Raw genomic sequence first — 21,066 nt, 5'->3', positions numbered from 1 at the left:
ACTTAGTGAATCCCTAATACAATAAATAAGCAAACACGAGACATCTGCTGACAGTCTTGCTCCTCAGCTAGTCTTCCTAATTTCTGTAAAAGGCAAACTCCATTGTTCTATAGTCGTTCAGGCCCAAAATTCGGAATCCTTCACGCTTCACTTTAGCTCACATACAATTTCCAGTCCAACCCATTATCAGATACTACTGGCGGAACTTTTAAAACAGCTCCTAAATTTGACCATTTCTTACCATCTCCACTTGTACCCCTTTAGTCCAAGTCATCATTATCCCCCTTCTTAACTATTTCAATAGCCTCCTAACTGATATCCCAGCTTCCTTTTGCTACTAGAGAGTTTGTCATAGCTGCAAAAAAGCTCTAAGGTAAAGCATGTTGCTCTTTTGCTCAAACCCTTCTAGGAATTCCCACCGTGCTTAAAAGCAAAAAAAGAATATATTTTTATATTTATATATATTTATAAATATAAATATATATATATTTATATATATAAAGCCCTTACCATGGCTACAATGCCATTGAAACTCTTCTATCGTTGCTTTCTTTACCTAACTCCTTCACCTGTACCCCTGTGACCATTTACCCCACTCCAGTCACACTGGGTTCCATACTGTTCTTTGAACATGTCAACCACAACCCCATCTCATGGCTTGACACATTTTTATTCCTTTTGCCTAAAATGTTCTTCCTTCGGATATTAGCATGGCCCATCATCACCTCATTCATGTCTCTGCTTCTGCTTAATGTTCAACTGATAGAGTCCTTCCGTGACTACCGTGCAAAATATACCAATCCTTCCCCATCCTGCATGTCACTCTCTGTCCCCTTACCACACTTTGGTTTTCATAGCACTTATCGGTACCTGATCTCTATATATAGCTCACACACACACACACACACACACACACACACACACACACACACATACACAGACACACACTATATATATAATGTGTGCATGTATATATATATGTCTGTACTCAACACATACACATTATACATAGTATTTGTTTGTTTGTTGTGTATCTCCCCCATTAGGATAAAAGTACTAGAGAAATTTTGTATCCTTTGGTCTCTGCTATAACCTAAACACTTGGAACAATGTCTGGCACATAATACATGCAAAATAAGTACTTCCTGAATGAATAAATTGGATGAATGAACAAAACACAGTCTGACCAATGTTCTTGTATAGAGGGACCCAGAAGATGTTATAGGAACTTCAGAAAAGAGAATCCAGCCCAGTTAGGAGGTGTCAGAGAAGGCTTCTTAGCAGAGCCAACATCTACATTGACCATGAAGAGCAGTAATATTTCAGTGTATATACTCCAGTCAGAGGAAAACACAGAGTCAGAAAGACAAGCAACTATTTGAAGAAGTTGAGCCAGAGCCACGGAGTGCTGAGTGCAGGGAATCTAACAGGGAAGCAGAAGCAGATCAATAAGCAATGGTGCACCCCGGTGCCAGACACAGGAATTGATGCTTGACATATACTATATTACTTGACAAACGAGGCAACGATGACTAGAAAAGTTTAGAGAATTTCCCCAAGGTTACTCAGCTAGTTAGATGGCAAAATCAAGATTGAAGTTCGCATCTGCTAAGTTCCAAAACCCAGCTCTCTTCATTACACTGTATAGTCATCTGCCAGAAGGAGTTTGGCTTTTTACCATGGGAAGGCACTGGAAAACATCAAACAGGGAGATGACATAAACATATTTGTCTTTGGGTAAGATCTTGCTTATGGTAGTGTAGAGAACGTATGAAAGTGAAATAAGCCTAGAGACAGAAAGACCTAGAGTAATTGGAAAATTTCAAAAGAAGTTATAATAGTCCTCAACCAGAGCAGTAGCAAACAGGGACACAGGATAGTGATAAGCTGATAGACTGAAGAGGATTTGCAGATCAACAGATGTGGAGCCTGGAACCACTCCTGGGTTTCTAAGCGTGAGCTAATGCCAGGGGAAAAGGAGGTATCATCCATGAATTCGGGGAGTAGAGCAGGTAAAGTACAGAGAGGATTATTTCAATATGGTCACATGCTGCTTAAGGGATGAATCTGGATTAAACTCTTAGAATTTATAGCTTTTAGTCCAGTGGTCATTTCTCTACAAGACAACTGAGACCAAATGGCCAAAGCTTATAACATAAAGCACAAGAGACAGAAACCTACTTCAGTCATCTGGTTATGCCAAGAATAGTCTGTGCTTTGTGAGAACAGGAAACAAAATGTACTGTTGTATAAAACACTGAACTATAACTTGCATAAAGAACAAATATTAAAATTAATTTCTCATCACAATATAATGTCATGTGTGTTCACAGTTGGAATAAGTCTTTCATCTCCCAATGTTACTTGTCTCATAAAAGCTGCTTTGCGGAGTAGAAAGAAGAACATTGTCTTTCCAAGAACAATAAATGAAAGCAGCATCTTTTTTTAACTCATCCCAAGAAAATGCTTGGTGGTGAGATATCAAAAACAAGCAAATGCACTAGCAAATGAAAAAGCTCTTTGCAAAATGTATCACAAGAGAAATAAGTAGAGATTTCAAACATTTACTTAGCAACGAGTATTTTAAAAGAGATAACCAAGCAATAAGCTGACAGTTTAGTTTTACCTGTGCATTGAGAGTATTACACTGGGACCACATGTAAAATAATGCACTCTCTTTTTAAATCTGAAAGCATTTAAGGTACCAGACGAGTTGTTCTGAGCCTTCAGAATACAAAATGTTGCATCTTCAAGGATGTTTTTAAGTGAGAAATAAGCACAGGGTAAAGCCACTTTCTTCTCCAAAAATGCTGATTGGATTAAAAAATTTTGATTCTTTTATTCCTTTAGAACTATATTTAAAGTCTAATTACAAAAAAAAAAAAAAATCAGTATCCTATTACACTAAATCAGGATAATCACTGGGGAACTCAATTCGATTCCCAAATCTTAAACGTTAGAAGGTGTGCAAACAGAACCTACAAAATGCCTCAAGAATACCTTTCAAAACTGTGAAATGGAATGTAATTAACAGGATAATAAGCACTTCAATGGAACTTACTCACCCACTGTTGATACGTATTGGCTATTTGCTCTAGATTTAAATGCCAGCCCTTACAGAAAATTTTGTTTCTAATGAACCAAGACTTTATTTAAAAAACCATTTGTTTTGTAACATGGTCCTATTTCTGTGCTATTTGAAGGCTGGGGAGTTGATATCTGATATTTTGAACCTTAAACTAATCCTCGATTGTTTTCTGAAACAAACATCCAATTGGTCATATTTGTCTTCAGGTCATATAGCTTAAGGCAGTGGTTCTCAAACTTTTATCCTCAAAACCTCTTTGCATTATGAAAAATTACTGAAAACCTCAAAAAGCTTTTGCTTACATGGGCTGCATTTATCGATATTTATTCCATTAAACCTTAAAACTGAGAATTTTTGTAAATAGTCACTCTCTTGAAAGTAATAAACTTATTACATGTTAAAATATAGTTTTAAATAAAATTAACTACATTTTAAAAACAAAAAATTTAATAGGACCATCCCACTGTTTTATACTGTTTGGAAATCTAATTGATGTCTGGCTCAATAGAAGACAGCTGCACTTTCTGCTTCTGTATTCAACCTGCTGCTATATCTCACATATCATGTGGCTTCTACAAAACTCTACTGTACACTCATGAGAGAATGAGACAGAAGACAAATAACATGCTCATGTTATTATGAAAATAGGTTTGACCTCAAGGAGCCCCTAAAAGGGTCCACAGACTACACTTTGCCTTAAGGATACTAGTCTGCACAAAGTAGGAAGAAATTTTCAGTTTTCTGTGAGGATTTTTCATGGATAATTTTAAAATATTTATGAACGTTTGTATCTATGATTTACCTACTTAACCTGCGGCATGTAAAACAACTATAATTATAAGAGAACTACTTTCGTCAATCTTCCTCCTATGCTTGGTTTAGTTATAATTCTTGTACCGCCACAATCTGACCTCTTAACTGAGCTTTCAGACGTGTATCCACTGTCATCAACTTGAAATCTCCAGTGGGATGTCTAATAGGCACCTTGACTTCACCTTGTCATAACAGAATTCTTGATTTACTTTCTTAAACACGAACACCTCTCACTTTTTCCCATCTTGGAAAATGGCACCACCATTACCCAACTATTTAAATCAAAAACCTAAAAGTCATTCCTAATTTCTCTTTCTTTCTCACCCATATCACAACTGTGAGCTGCAGAATATACCACACTTCCCACATCTCCCACACTGCCATCCAAGCCCAAGCCAACATCATAGTTTGCTTAGATTACTGCTATAGCCCCCCAAATGGTATCCCTGTTGCTCCCACCACTTTACAACACATATTTTCCAACCTCTGATTATTAGTGCCATCCATTTTTTTTTTTACCTATTAAACATAAATCAAACCAGGTCCCATCTCAACCTAAACCCCTAAATCTCTTGGAATAAAAAATCAACTACTTATTTGGGTACCACATGTGACCTTGCCTCTGCCAACCTTTCCAACCTTAACTCATGCCATTGCCGTCTTTCTGTCTCTAACATTTCCCCACCTTGTAGCTTTACTACTTGCCATTGTCTGACCTCATCTGGAATCCTGTATCCACACTTTTGCGTCTGGCTCCTTCTTGTCATTCAGGTTTCAACTCAAATGTTCCCCTTGCAGCGAAACCTTCCCTGAGCCACCCAATCATTACGACACCCACCTTCATGATTCTCTCTTACATCATCCTGTTGTATCTAATGTATTCATAGCACTGATCACTGTCTGAATGTATTTGCTTGCCTCCATGCTTTTTCTTTGTCCTTTTCCCCTATTACCATCACCAGGATGGAAACTCTAGAAGAGAAGGGGCCATGTATGTCTTGTTCACTATTACATCCTCAGTGCCCACTGAGATATAGTCAGCATCGAGGAGGTAGTTTTTAGGAATCGAAATTGAGAAATGAATAATCAAATAAATGAATTAGTAAATCATAGTAAGGAAACTATTGAAGAACTTCATTGAAAACTTTCTTTGCTATTCTCAATTGTTGAGGGAAATACAAAGAATTTCATATATTCATGAACTACATTCAGTTAAATCCAAGCTCTGCTTTATCTATAACACCCTTTCTACTTTTGTAGAAACACACCATATGGAGGGAGAGAAAGTATGGTAGTTCAGCAATGCCTGCTATGTATATATGTAACCTAATTCTCAACACAAAGAAAAATCTGCTGAAACATTTTTCCTATTTCATATGCCTTTGACCTTTACAACTGATAAACTTATATAAAAATTCAAATTCATAGGATTAAATGAAATTCCAAAACTTTCTGTACAAGTCACCTTAATTTGCTTTGAAGAGAATGGTCTGCACAATGGTGCTCAAAAACCTACAAACCAAGTGCTTTTTCTTTGCAGACTAATTTTAAATCACATGAGAGCCTTATCATCAATACTTATCATTAATCTTCTGCTTTTCTTGTAAATTTGATTTTAACCATTTATAGAATCCTATATATGACACTACCACCACCCCATCATCTCCTGGAAGATAAGCCGAACTCTGAGAATGGATAACTTCATGTAAACTCATGTACATGTACATGGGCACAAAGTACAAATATGTGTGTATTTCCAACAGGGTGAGTCAATACAAATCTTTGCACCAGAAATCTTTTAAATATGGCCTTAATTTGACGGCATGTACCATTATTGAATGAACCATCGGAGAAAGCATAGATCTACCTTAAGAATATGCTGAAGGTATTAAATATTCTAAGCCATTATGAAATGCAATTTAATAAAAGAGTAATGTAAAATGATGGTCTATAAACATGAGCCAAATATAAAATGTAACACTGAATTATGTTCTTATAGTCATAAAAATGAGAAAAATTGATGAGTATGTGAATGGCTTTTAATGAAAGTTATTACAATAGGCTATTAACTAAGTTCTACTGGGAATAAATGCTCACTCACTCTCTTCGTTTTACCAGTAGGGAATAAATGATCTTTTAAAGAAGCATACTCGATTTTGAAGGAAAATTTTAAACACTGACTATTAATTACGATTTTATGAAAAATTTTGGTTTCTCTCTGAAAATACACCATTGTGTATTTGTGAAATGGAAAACCACCTTTCATAAGAGTTTGGCCACCTTCACTAGATGCTTTTTCTAATATGGCTTTGCTATTGATAAATTAACAGAGTAACTTGCTTTGATATTGAAAAGTGTACAGAATAACTTAACTCTTCCAGTTAAGTTACACAAGATTGCAAAGAGCAAATAAAAAGTAAATGTTTGGGTTTAAAAGCATTAGCTCAAATATATTCTTATGAATAACTATAAGATAGTTTTGGATACAAAGAAAGCTACTTAATTTGGTAAAGTTGGGCAAATTAGGCAAAAAAATGGTATTAAATAAATCATTAATGTAAATATACTCAGTAACAAGTCCTTGATACTTTAAATATGTATGAAATGTGGATTCTCAGGAATTGATTTTAATACCATTTTAAGTCATCTATCATGATTCTAAATCTGGGCACTTCTGCAGGAGCTTTGGTACAAAAATATTTTCATTTTCATCAGAAAGGAGTTTATGGAAGGGCCTAAATATAAAATATAAAGATCATTATATAAATCTAAATATAAATATCAAAACATAAAGATCAGACTCAGAACACAACCTTCCAAAGGTACAGTAGTTAAATTCAGATAAAGTATGTGCAATTACAGGCTGCGTTCCTCAAATGCGGAGTCATGGGAGAATTCCAAGAAGGACTTCAGAGACCCATTTCAATCTTTCCTGGAGTGGGGGTGGGTGGACTGTTGCCATGGTAGTCACATCAGGCAGTTTCACTGTGCTGGGAAGTAGCGCCCATCTTCCCTGCCCTTTGAGAGTGTGCCAAAACGATTACTAACCATTCAAGGATTTTTCATTAGAGGGATGGATATTAAAAGCATTAGTCTATCTAGCCCCCCCACAAAAATCACTGAAAATCTTGTTAAAGTCCCTGAAGAAATACATCTGTGAGTTCTTAAAATGAGCCCTCAACAATTTTAGAATCCTGTTTATTGTTGAGCATGCAAACTTCTCAACAGTTCCATGAAAGGATGGCTGAAGTAAATTTCACCTCATTAGCAAGAAATCAATGTGTTCTTACACAATTGTCAAGAAGGTACTAATCCACATTTTCTTTTCATTTTTTCAGCTATGCTGATTTTGGTTTTCATTTTCATCAAAAATATATTTTTAAACTTTCAAATTTGCCATTCTCTCAAAATTGAAGAATGGATATAGTGATATTTTAGCAAAATGAGTCAGCACAGAAGTAAATCCCGTAACTGTTGTGAAGAAGAAAAGATAGTTGTACCTTTTTAACATAATCCATGATCTGTTGTACCAATTTCAGATTAATTTTTTTGAAAAAAATTGATGGCTTTTCAACTATCATCTCAAAAAAATAAGCATAGCAAGTTTTAATTATTTTGGCTTTCAGGAGTCTTCAAAAGTAAGAAAAGCTACACTCTTCACTTTCTTTTTCACCATTAATAATTTAGAAAGAAAATGGAGAACTATACATTAGTATAACCACAACGTGATAAGGCTTATTTTACAAAATCAAACAAGGACTTCAGTATCCAAATCAATATTAAGAATACTATCCTTCAAAATATGTCATTTTTGGATAATGATGTTCTTGATCAAACTTCTTTAATTTTTCTTGAATTATACAAAAAATGTCATTACTTTATAGTGGTACATACACATACACCCTTAGAAACTTTAGCCAAAAAAAATATTAATCACTTACCCCTATTCATCAAATCTGTCACTAAACGGCTTGTGATTATTTCCAAATGTAAAATCTACCCTCACAGGGAAAGGAAATCGCTATCATCAAGCATATTCAAAAACATATTTACTGTCCCCTAAGGACAACTTATACAGAATTCTTTAAATATGTTGGAAAAAAAGGACACAGAAGCTAAAATGTACTGCCTTTCCAGCTTCCTGCTTTGAAAGAGACAACACTCCTTTAGATTACAAATGTGGATATAGTCCTTAAAGATAATACCTCACCTGCCTAACCTACTACACACATGCCTTCACGGACACACACATACTCATCCACACATATGTGGGCATGAGAAACACTGCCTTCCAGGATTTCTTACAGAGATACAAAAAGCACAGACCAAGAAGAAGACTGATATATTCGACTACATTAAAATTAGTAACTTCTGTTCCTCAGAAGATACTCACAAAGTAGTAAAACTACAAGCTATATAGATGGGAGAAAAATATTTGCAATGCATGTAATTGACAAGGATTAAACTCTGAAATATGTAAAGTCAACCAACCAACAAAAAAATGGGCAGAAGACTCCAACAGACACTTCATAGAACACAAACTGCATATAAACACACGAAAAGATGCTCAACCTCATTAGTAATCAGGAGCAACATAACTGGAAACAATCCAAGTATAATCAATAGCAGAAAGGATAAAGAAATTGGGTATAAAATAGTGGGAGCTAATATTGAAAAAAAAGTGAAGTAGCAGAAGAATACAGGCAGTATTACTAGATTTATATAATATGAAATACAAAAACATTCCAAAGTAAACATGCACATTGTATCCAGGGGTGGGTTTTTAAGAAGAAACTTTTGGAGGGCGGGGCTCTCATAAGCTAACTTGTAAGGTACTTGTTCAGAGAAAACACAAACTCAGAATCTTGGAGCTTGGGAAAGGGATTAGGAGATGTGTTCAATTCAGCCACAGGGAACCACCCCCCTCCACCCACACAAACTTTATCCAAGCAGATGCTATGTAGTCACTGCTAGAGTGCCTCCTGAGATGGGGTTCTTGCCATGACATCAGGTTGCTTCATCACTTCTAGAACGTATTAATTAGCAGAATATTGATTCTCAAGCAGACCCAATGTAAGCTTCCCTATAACTTGCATTTTCTTTGGTCATCTAGATTCATGAAGACCAACTCCCTTTTCATGTGAGAGTGTTTTCAGCTTTTAAAAACAGTTATTCTCTCCTCCTGAACCTTTCATCTGTACATGATATGGCAACTTGCTAAAAATAAATGTTATGCTTCCTGCACTCACTCAAGTATATTCAAGTCTTTTTGAAAGGTTGGCACCCCGAAATAAACATGATACCCCATGGGGCATCTAACTGTCTCAGTTCCCTGTCCTTGCCATTAACTCCATAACTAAAATACATTTTAATATTCACATTTAAAACTTCCAGATTCCCTTTGCTTATAAATTTTCTCCAAATAGATATTTTGGTTTTATATAAGCAGTTGTTAAAAAACAAAATTCAACTGAGTAAATTTTAAAGATCTTACTGGTTTTAATTAATGGTTCATGAATTGGGCAGTATTCAATCAAGTAAATACAAAAGAAGTCCTAAAGAGCTGTACAAAATAAAAGGCTTTTATAGGCAGAAGGGAGCAGGAACGAGGAAGTGATATTAGACAAAAAAGTGGATTGGTTATGCCAAGGTCAATTTCCTTTTAGGGGATGTCAGGGGCCTACCAGGCAGATTACCTAACTACTGCTAATTAGGTGACTCCTGATTGACTGGTTTAAGATTCCATTTCTGGGAGAGCCAAAACTATAACTGAGTCTCAATTTGGTGACATGGGGCTTAGCATAAGTGGATGCATTCAGGGCCTGTTGTCTTATTTTTAACACAGCACATCAGCTTGTTCTTTATCATTAACATGATAAGCTTGGTCCTGTAAAAGGACTGCAAAAATAACTTTAAGTGCATTGATATTTTAACTATTCTAACCATAGCTTTCAGATGAACATGAAAAACTCAAAAGGCCAAAAGGCAACACCTGATTTTGGAGCATAAAATGGTCTGTTTCTCATGTTAAATTTACTGAACTAATTCATATGAAAATGCATTCAACTCCCTCATACTCTCAGGTAGTGTTTTGAATGCCAACTGACATGGTGAAGCTCTTCATTAGTGTTCAATTTTACATAAAAATTCCTCTTTGAATGTCAGCTTTCGTATGTTATTTAATCATAAAAACAGTAAAAATGTTTCAGGGGATGGGATGGGGGTGGGAGAGAACTTGCAGTGTGAAGTTGTATAAGTTTACTGTTGATGGTGGGTGGCCAGCATGGTCCATTATCCATGTTGAAGAATAGTGTTGGACATCAGCTCAACAAGCAGACCTGGTATCAACCGACTCGCTGGAAAGGGAAGCAGATGACCAGTCTTCAGAAGACAAAAGGGAAACCTCAGTGCAATAACAACAGAACCTTGAGAGATGATGCGAATAATCACAGATCCCTTAGAATTAGTGTACAAAAGGCCTATTTAAAAAATCACTTGTGTGATGAGTTGAAAGAATTGTTCCTTCTTATGAAAGTATTTTTAAAAAACTGCGAAGAAAACAAAATCAGTGCTATTGATGGTAGACAGAAAAAGATTAAACCAAATCACAGTTATGCTTGCAGAAAGAAAGAAGGAACTAATAAGAGGAGAGGGATGGATATGAGACCATATATAAGGACTTAATAAAAGTCGTTATCATTAACAAGCACCTTGTGAAAAACAGCAACATGATGGTTTCACTTAAAAGTTTAACTTAAAATAGCCAATAATCAAAGAACACTAAACAGGTACTTGCCATTTTCAGAAAACAAAATATAATCTGTCTGCTTCCACAATGAAAGATCACAGGAACTATGATATCTCTAAGCAAATCAACAACTTCAATGGGTATAAACTAGACATTTTTCACTACAAAAATATTAGATTCCTAAAGAAGGTGTTTGATTTACATATCCAATTCTCAATCACTAAATGAGAATTTCTTTTGGATGACAGTAGGCAGACGTTTATGTTTATGGAAAAAAAAAGAGGGCAAGAATGTAAAGATATTAACAGGTATTACATCATAATTAAGGCCAATATCTATTGGTTTAAGAAAATAAGCTGTATTCAAGTATTTTGTAAGAGTCATTTATATATTTGAAAACATAATTAAAATATAAATCAAGCCTTAGCAACTTGATCCACTGCTGCCTTAAGTAACTAATACCAAAACAATTCTGATCAAAACTAGAAACTTCCACTAGCCAGTAACTGTAAATAACTGAAAGTCATACAACTCATTTTGCTTGAAAATACATGATATATTTACACTACCTCCAGATGATTTTTCCCCAGTCACCCTAATTAGTAAAGTCTTAACATACGACCATTCTCCTTTGTTAAAACGATGAGAAAATTTGGCATTTAGGTATGCAGTAATACTTGGGACACTGCCCAAGCTAAAACAAAAATCATTAAGGACACAGGTTAAACAAGTATTTTATGAAGAAAACTTCATTTAACTGAAGAGAGACAGGAAAAATTGGACTGATTTTTCATGTTAACTCCTGGGTGTTTTTCTGAACGTTTTGATAATATGCAAGTTTGTGAAAGATCCTCTATAGCCTATTCATCCACTGTTGCTAGGGTATACTCTATAAATATTAATAATGTTCACAGATGAAAAAGAATCCGTCTATATCAAGAAGGGTGCTATCTAAATTTTGAGAAGATTAAATATGTTGATAAAAAACTAAGCAATAAAACATTTCCTCAATTAAAACTTATAAAAATTTAAATGATGGGTTTTTAAAAATTATTTTGACATGAGAATATTAGCATAAAATCAGCCAAACTTACATGGAACTGATTAGAATTACGGCTTGGGGACAGATCAGCATCAGGTTATAAGATCATGGTCATTTAGTGAGTTTAACTGAAGCAAACAACAGCATCATAGCAAAATCTGTGACTTTGAATACTGGTACCCTGTTTTTAAAAGCATAATTAAGATGACTTGCTATTTAGTCAATCTAGCAGTAAAAAGAAGATAAATAAAATATATTAAAATTAGCTTGATGCAATGGGGAAAAAATTAGTATATTTACCTTTACTTAGGGACATCTGCCACAGGTATTTCTTCTTTATTTTGTTACAAATGTGTTTGTATGTATGAGTGAGTGCATGTGTGCATAAAATCTTTGTTTCCTTCTCTCTTATAAGTCCTTATCATATAACATAAGATGTATTGACTTTATATCATAGTATTTAAGTATTGTTAACTTCACATCATAGTATTTGATTTACGAGGTATTAAGGAGAAGAGTAAACACTACCCACGGGCTTTGCATCCTTTTCTGGGAAAAGGGTTTGTTTGTTTTCATTGTACACAGGATCATTATGTCATGTTAGGCAGAAGTATGACCCTGTTACTGTCTTTACTTGGAGGCTGAGTATGGTTTAAGGAGATGTATATGGGTGCCAAGTTGACAAGGAATGGACCTGTGATGGTTAATTTTCCAGGTCAACTTGCAAACCCATGACATCCAGATATTTGGTCAAACATTACACTAGACATTTCTGTGAAGGTATTTTTTTAGATGGAATTAACGTTTAAATCATTAGTCTTTGAGTTAAAGCAGATTACTTTCTTAATGTCGGTAGACCTCATCCGATCAGTTGAAGGCCTTAACAGAAAAAAGACTGACCTCCCCTGAGGAAGGTGAATTCCGCCAGCAGTTGGCTTTCAGACTTGAGCTGTTGCATCAACCTTTCCCTGCGTCTCCAGCCTGCTGGCCTTACCCTGAGGGTTTTGGACTTGCCAGCTTCCACAATCACGGAAGCCAATTCCTTAAAATAAACCTCTCTCTCAGTACCCGGATACACAAACACACACACACCCTATTGGCTCTTTTTCTCTGGAGAACCCTCACTAATACATAGCCCTATAGTTAAGAGCTTGGGTTCTGAATCCAGATTACTTGGGTTCACTCCTAACTCTAAACCAGTTGGGCCTCAGTCTTCTTGTCTATAAAAAGGGATAATAAACATTAGCCCCTAACCTCACGGGATTACTTTGAGAATTAAATAAATTTTATACATGGAAACTGTTTAGAAAAAGCATGCTCTATATGTTGGACACTGAATTCTAAAAACTCAATAAATATTAACTACGATTTCCAAGCTTCTTCTAATATAGCTAGTAAAGTTGCAGTTAGTCTTAGAAAACACAAATGGCGCGAATAAAAAGAATTTTTTAGAAAAAATATACGAGGAAAACTGCAACATACAGGTTTTCAAAATACTCATTTCTTGAATGGAATATCAATAACGAACATTTGAAAATCGCTGAAGTGAAGTACACCCTGCTTTATACAATAGCTGTGTTCTTAAAAACATACCTGCCAATAAAATACATAATCAAATAATATGAAACTATTGATATGTTATAATCTCATAAATACTTTAAACTTGGTTTCTAATTGTTAATAGTTCTTAACATTTTGCCTCCATATTTATATCCTCCACTTGGCCTCTGTATATTTCGTCCATTTCTCTCATCCTTCCACATATACCCTTGCCCTATAATTTCACCTCCTTTCCCTGCAATTCTCTATCAAGTGTATATTGTTTGTGTTTTTGTTTATTGTATTTTGTTTTTGTTGGAAGAAAGCCTAGCCGAACATTTATGTCCTTCTGGCTTGAGGAAAACTTTATAACACTGACACAAAAGCTGAAAACTATAAAGAAATAAAAATGACAGAAATTAATACTTAAATATCAGGTGCCTGATATATGTCAAAAAAGACACAAAGAAAAATTAGTGTAGAAAGAACACTTCTTACATAATGTCAAGTATTTAATGGAAATATTAATACTGATCTTTTCTTCTTATTTATTTACTTTTTAACATCTTTATTGGAGTATAATTGCTTTACGATGGTGTGTCAGTTTCTGCTGTATAACAAAGTGAATCAGCTACATATATGAATAAAACTGATTGCTACTCTACAATGCTTTACACTTTACATTACACATCCACACAACTTATTCCATACTAACTTCATAACAATCCTACAAAGAAGTTAGAAAGCAAGTTTTTCAGCACAGGCACTAAGGACAGGTAATTCTTTGCTGTGGGTCGCTGCCCTGTTGAGTAGCACCCCTGGTCTTTACCTAATAGATGCTAGTAGACTCCCCCCACTTCCACACTCACTCACATTGCAACAACCAGATGTCTCCAGACATTGCCAAATGTCCCTGGGGAACAGAATCATCACCAGTTGAAAACCACTGCCAGAAAGAAATAGTATCTTCTTTTTTATAAGCCGGGTGAAACTCAGTGAAGTTGATTGACTTGCCCAAATACACCCCTCCTCTGAATGACCTAGAAACTTGACAGTTATAGGACTCTGCCGTGAATGTTCTGGGTAAAACACGAACTGCCATCAGATAAATCGACTGTGATTTTTCTACGCCAACCGCCTTCTGTTACAGACATTTCTGAACTCACTTTCTTCTCCGCTAATTCAGTCATGATTTCTTCATGGCTTCTTTCTTCCTCCAAAAGGAAAACATGCCATCATAAATTTCAAGTTAGAAATACACATTATGAAAATTTACGTAAGCGCAGAACGTATTTATACAGTGCATGCCTCGGGTTTTTTTCAAAGCAGTTTCTACCTTAGTTTGTGCAAGATTTATGAAGCAAGCTATTGCTCTTATTAATCAGGTGGCTAATATACCATCCAACCTTCATGATCTGCCTCTATCAGACACATATGAAACACTGAAAACATTCTCTTTTTATAGAAGCATCATAGCAGGAAACCTAGTCATATACTGGGAGGTAAAAGTAGAGCTGAAGACACTTTGATTATCTGACCAAAAATACTTCCAAGAGACTTGAGCTTTCATTGAAGCTTTGTGAGTTTGCTCAATGAGCTGACAGTGTGTGGTCTTATTCAGTGCAATAAATAGCAATTCTTTCTTTCACGTTATCATCCTTCCCCCAGGTGTGAAAAAATACTAGATTCTCATATTAATAATTCTAAACACAAACACTTCAAATGATTAATCAACCACTAAGCAGTGTCCTACCTCTTTTCAAACTATTTCTCAACAACAACAAAAAGGAAAAACGGAATTGTATCGTGCAATGCATTGCCATCTGTGTGCAGGCTGATAAGACGGAAAGAGAATATTTGAATGTCAGAGGAACATAGTTACAAACCATACCTTCCATGACATACACCAGCGACCCCACATCTCCTTCTTTGATGATGCAGCTGTCTTTGCCGTACTCCACTGGGTACATACAGTCCACAATCTCTTGGATCTGTGACAGCTCCAAGTTCTTCATAAAGTCGTTGTCAAGGATGGCTTCCTTTATAAGATCCTTGGACCTATGGTAAGAGAGGGAAGATTTACTGGCAGAGCTGACAAGCGCTTTCACCGTTTGTGGAGTTGAGCAGAGCCAGACAGCATTCAGGCACACTACAAAGGCATTTTCTTGTTAGGAAGCCGATAGTTTCCTGACAGACCTGAGAACAAAGTAACTCCATGGCAGCAGGAAAGACATTAAGAAATTTTCCTTTAAGTAAAATATCATTTAATGTATATGGGACCGACAAACAAGCAAAACCATACAATTCCATTTTGTTTTACTTATTTGTTTTACTTATTATTATTGTTTTGTGTGTTTTTTTTGCCACGGGCCTCTCACTGTTGTGGCCTCTCCCGTTGCAGAGCACAGGTTCCGGACGCGCAGGCTCAGCGGCCATGGCTCACGGGCCCAGATGCTCCGTGGCATGTGGGATCTTCCCGGATCGGGGCACAAACCCGTGTCCCCTGCATCGGCAGGCGGACTCTCAACCACTGCGCCACCAGGGAAGCCCTTTACTTATTATTATACACAATTTGTTTACTTATTTTTTTGTGAGCCTCTTCCACTAGACTTTATGCTCTGTGAGGGCAGGGATCATTTTTAGCTTTTTCTCTACTATATGCCCAGTGTCTACTACAATGCCAGTTACAGTACAGGTGCTCAAGAAATATGCTGGATTTAAGAAAATAGTAAAGAATTGGATACTTAATTAGCTGTTTGGAAAAACTGGTATAAATGTGACAGTTCTTTATCCATACCTCATGCTTCTTTAGAGAAGATTTATTTCTTCAAGCAGCTTAAATTGAGGTAACTAGGCAGATAAAACTGTACTGAACAAGATGTTTTAAACACAATATGGTTTACACATGGGATTAAACAGGTAGTCGGCAGGAAAAATATTTACAAATTCTATAATTGGGATTCAGTGGTTAACAGGGAAGTTTTGCAGAACTAGAAATATGGTGATCATTTGATTCTCTGGGATAAGAAGTTTCAAATAAATTCCTAAGGATACAAAACTCAAAGTAAAGAGAAACCGAGAAATATTTTGTCAGGAGTTATACAATCAGAGTACTGTCAGAAAAGTCAGAAACTGGATAAGACAAAAGCAAAGTCCTTAGCAACACAGAGCATAAGCAACACATTTGGAATTTTATGTTAAAAGTCTTAATTTGAAAAGCATCTGACTACAAGCTGGTCCTTGTTCACATTTGCTTTCAGGAAAGTGACCTGCAGTAGTGAATACTGACTACGGCATTAGCACTCCTCAGTTCTTCCTGTTTTCTGTTCTAGACCTCAGTCTAACTGATCTAGCCTTCTCACATTATGTTTTGTAATGATTTGATTTTAAGTAGTAAAAAGGTATACATAAAAAATTAAAACAATATAAAATTTATCAACATGAAAAATATACCTAGAACGGACTGTTATGATGCAATTAAATTGTTTATGAAGAGTGTGAACAGCATGGAAAAAATCTTATACTATTTTTAACTGAAAAAGCATGAAACAGATTGTTTTTAGAACACAAAAGCACGTGTGTGTGAAATGTAAAGAAAATAGGCTTTCAAATTAGATATATTTGGGTCCCAATCCTAGTGCTGTTATGTGTTAAAACCTTGAGCAGGTTGTTTTACTTTTCTGAATTTCCACTAACTTGGAAAAAATATCTGCATTACCATGCTCATAGCAGAATTATTTGCAATAGCCAAGACCTGAAAACAACCTATGCATCCACTGATGGATGAATGGATGAAGTAGTTGAGGCATGTATATATAGATATAGATACACAATGGAATATTATTCAGCCATAAAAAATGAGAAAATCCTACCATTTGTAACTACACAGATGAATCTTGAAGGCATTATGCTAAGTGAAATAAATCAGACAGAGAAAGAAAAATACTGTATGATCTCACTCTATGTGGAATCAAATTTTAAAAAAAACTCATAGAAAAAAGAGATCAGACTTGTGGTTACCAGAGGTGGTGTGGCGGGGAGGGGGAAACTGAGGAAGGTAGTCAAAAGGTACAGACTTCCAGTTATAAGATAAATAAGTACTAGTGACATAATGTACAAAATAATGACTATAGTTAACATTACTGTATGATACAAAGGAAAGTTAAGAGAGTAGATCCTAAGAATTTTCATCACAAGGATAATTATTTGAATTTTCTTTTTCTTTTTCTCTATATGAGATGATGGATGTTAACTAAACTTACTGTGATAATCACCTCCCAATATAGGTAAACAAACCATCATGCTGTACACTTCAAATTTATATGGTGATGAATGTCAACTATTTCTTAATAAAACTGGAAAAACTATGTGAAGACTGGTAAAAATATAATGTTACTTTGAGTAAATGGTGGGTGAAAAGGTGGTGGTAGTAATTGCAGTTGCAGTAATAGGAAGAATAGTAATAGAGTACACAGTCATGACTTGAAACAGTATCAGAAGGAAATAAAATTCTGGCATTGGTTGCCTTTGTTGACAGAATTATATTTTTTCTTTCTACTTTTCTCTATAAAATTTTCTAGAATGGGCATGCTTTTTTATATGGAAAAAACTCTTTAATTTCAAAGGCAGTTTATTAAAAGTAACTCTGCTATGAGGAAAAATAAAAATAATAATCTATTTCTCATTTAAATAATGAATTAGATACTTAATTTTTTTTTTTTTTTTTTTGCGGTACGCGGCCCTCTCACTGTTGTGGCCCCTCCCGTTGCGGAGCACAGGCTGCGGACACTCAGGCTCAGCGGCCATGGCTCACAGGCCCAGCCGCTCCGCGGCATGTAGGGATCTTCCCAGACTAGGGCACAAACCCGTGTCCCCTGCATCGGCAGGCAGACTCTCAACCACTGCGCCACGAGGGAAGCCCTAGATACTCAATATTGGTTGACTGTTATTGTCATATTCAATACTACTCTTTTCAATAGATTCTCTTTCACATGGCCTGTGTCTAAATACTAATGGCAGGAATTTTCACCTGATAAACAGATGGTGATGGATGGCCAGTGGTTAAGAACTTCAGAGTCTTCAGAATAGACTGTACATAAAAAGTCCTGTTTGTGAGACATTTACTTTAGTTTGATAGGACTATTTAACTGTATGTTTCTTTTAATTTATTTTTTAATTCTGGCTTGCTAAAACTTTATTTTTCCTGAGGCAAAGAGTTGTTTCCCTTGAGTATTCAACACAAGATGCAAAACTTTGTCCCCATCTATGATTTTCATAAAATCTCCTTTCTTAATTATCTTCACCATTCCTGACCTCGAGAATACCAGTAGCAACTTCATAGTGACTCCTGAGATCTACTCTTCTACTAATGATCTACTTTTCCAAATAACAGGACTTATTTGATCTTTAAGAAATTAATTTTAATCACATTGCATAATATTCTCTTTCCTACAAATTCCTTTATTTTCATTGAGTCAGAGAGTAAGGCCATCAATTGGTTCATATTTTTTAATATAATAAAAACTAGATATTATCAATCCCAGAATACCAACTTGTTTAGCTACAGATGATATCTTATCCTTTGGGAAATAATAATAGTGTTCCATTAAAATCTAAGTCCTAGAAATGCTGCAACATTAAAAATAAAGCCCTCTTCCAAGAAGATAATTAGCTACATCCAAAGATAATTGAAGAAAGCCACCTTCTCTCTTCCCATAAACGGTACAACTAACCTGTTCTATAAAGACATCAGAAAAGACAATATAACGCAGTCTTACACAATCCCTTAGAATTTTCCAACTTTTCCAAGTGCTTATCACAAACTGGAGGGGAGGGGGGAATTTCAGGATGCTCTTACTTCTCCAATTTCATTTGTTTTGTTTTGTTTTGTTTTGTTTTGCGGTATGCAGGCCCCTCACTGTTGTGGCCTCTCACTGTTGTGGCCTCTCCCATTGCGGAGCACAGGCTCCAGACACGCAGGCTCAGCGGCCGTGGCTCACGGGCCCAGCCGCTCCGCGGCATGTGGGATCTTCCCGGACCGGCGCACAAACACGTGTCCCCTGCATCATCAGGCGGACTCCCAACCACTGCGCCACCAGGGAAGCCCCAATTTCATTTTAAATGGAGGACATTCAATCTCAAGTCCCTGAAGAAACAAACTGGAGGCTTTCAAACATGCCTTTGTGTTACTTTAAAACAAACTGAGAAATATAGGACCTACGTCTTATCATATATCCCTTCACAGAGATATTGTCCAATGACATTTGCCTCTGAAACATCCCAAATAATCCCTCTCTGCCTTCACAGAGTAATGTAACTCAAAGATGTTCTTGTCAGTGAGTAATATTTAAAGCCCTGCCTCTTCATGTAATTTTCCTTTAAGTCGTTTCCAATTGAAGGCTCAAAATCTTAGGGCAACTCTCATTAGTGTCCACTTGCTCCAACATTATAAACCATAATCAATCACAGCCTCCACCTAACTCTTCTTGGAATGTTTTCCTTTCCCTAAAGAAACAGTCTAACACACTCACTGTAACTAAGACATGATGCTACATATACGATCAGTTGAGTTGTGTTATCAGTATGAGAGCTGAGGAGAGCTGCTAGCACAAGTTCCCGAAGGTGGTTAACTGCCCTAACCCCGAGTATATAGCTTAAGAACGTTTTGACCTGAAAGGCGTAAGAAGCAAATGCAAAGATCTTGCTTTTTTATCCTTCCTGTCTGCTTCTGTGTACAAATAATCTATTTAAAAAACAAAAACAAAAACAACTTCTTCCATGCCCCAAATTTGTGACAGTTTAATGCAAACAACCATAAAGGTGACTTGGCTATTTTGAGTTGGCCCTATTGATTTGTCATCATCCAATTGTCAGTCTCTGAAATATTGGCTATATATAATGGTGCGCTGCTAAATGCACTCTCCAGGAAAAAAAGAAAGCAAGCCCTGGTTTGTAGTGTTTGCCAATTTCCATGGTATAAATACTCCCACTATAGCCAATTTCAAGCTACTAATGTAAAGTCAACCTGCTTGCAAAAAAATCCTGAAAATTTAACAAGCAGTTCTTATATGAGCCAGTACGTTGGCTCCAACACATCAGATATAGATTCTTTTTCTAACACCCTAAGAACTTAGTGTGCCTTAATTTATAAATGCTAAAACTAACATGATGATTCTTTCCTTCCTTAAAAATTTTATTAGGTGGTATAATATCCCCAGATAACTTTATGGCAGGATTAGCAACAGGTCTTCCAAAATTTCAATTTTAAGAAAATGAATTGGAGAGCCCACTTCCCCATTTACTTATTGCAGAGAGAGTTCCTGAATAGACTCAAAGACTAATTGTCTTTCTACACAATCTTAGATAAAAATGGGCAATTCTGAGGTGAGCATAGGGAAATATACAGCTACTTCTCTAACAAGAGAGATGACATTATTCACTATTAATAAACAGAGTCTCATTAGTTTTCTCGACATTAATAAAAGGCTATTCTACATTGTGGTTATCATGTAGTAGCTTGCAATATCTATGTAGCACTAGTGTTATTTCAAAGAGTGGGGAATGCTGTTTCAGACCAAAGTGTCAGGAAGGCTTCTCTGAGCTGAGGACTGCATGATGATAGGATCCAACCAAGCCAAGATCACGGAAAAGAGCATTCTGGGTAAAAGAAAAAACACATACAAAGGTCCGGAGGTTGGAAGGAACTTGATGTGTCCAATTGGTTGAAGGAGACCTGTGTGGCTGAGGCACAGAGTGAGCTAGAAGGAAAGGGAAAGGAGAATGACATTGCAAAGGGAAGCAGGAATCAGGTCTCATACGGTCTTGAAGGCTGTGGTA

At 36.0% G+C, this 21,066-nt stretch overlaps 1 protein-coding gene across 2 annotated transcripts in view; it reads right to left on the bottom strand.

Moving 5' to 3' along the window:
• PRKG1 (protein kinase cGMP-dependent 1) overlaps positions 1-21,066 on the bottom strand; it is a 1,078,644-nt gene that overhangs the window by 976,677 nt on the left and 80,901 nt on the right. For both annotated transcript variants that reach the window (XM_033841580.2, XM_033841582.2), the window contains exon 2: positions 15,122-15,288. In XM_033841580.2, the coding sequence (XP_033697471.1) occupies positions 15,122-15,288 (167 nt within the window). The remainder of the gene's footprint in view (positions 1-15,121; positions 15,289-21,066) is intronic.

Source organism: Tursiops truncatus, chromosome 16, assembly GCF_011762595.2.
Source record: "Tursiops truncatus isolate mTurTru1 chromosome 16, mTurTru1.mat.Y, whole genome shotgun sequence".
In the NCBI taxonomy this organism is placed as follows: domain Eukaryota; kingdom Metazoa; phylum Chordata; class Mammalia; order Artiodactyla; family Delphinidae; genus Tursiops; species Tursiops truncatus.
This window is presented reverse-complemented; position numbering and strand designations above follow the sequence as displayed.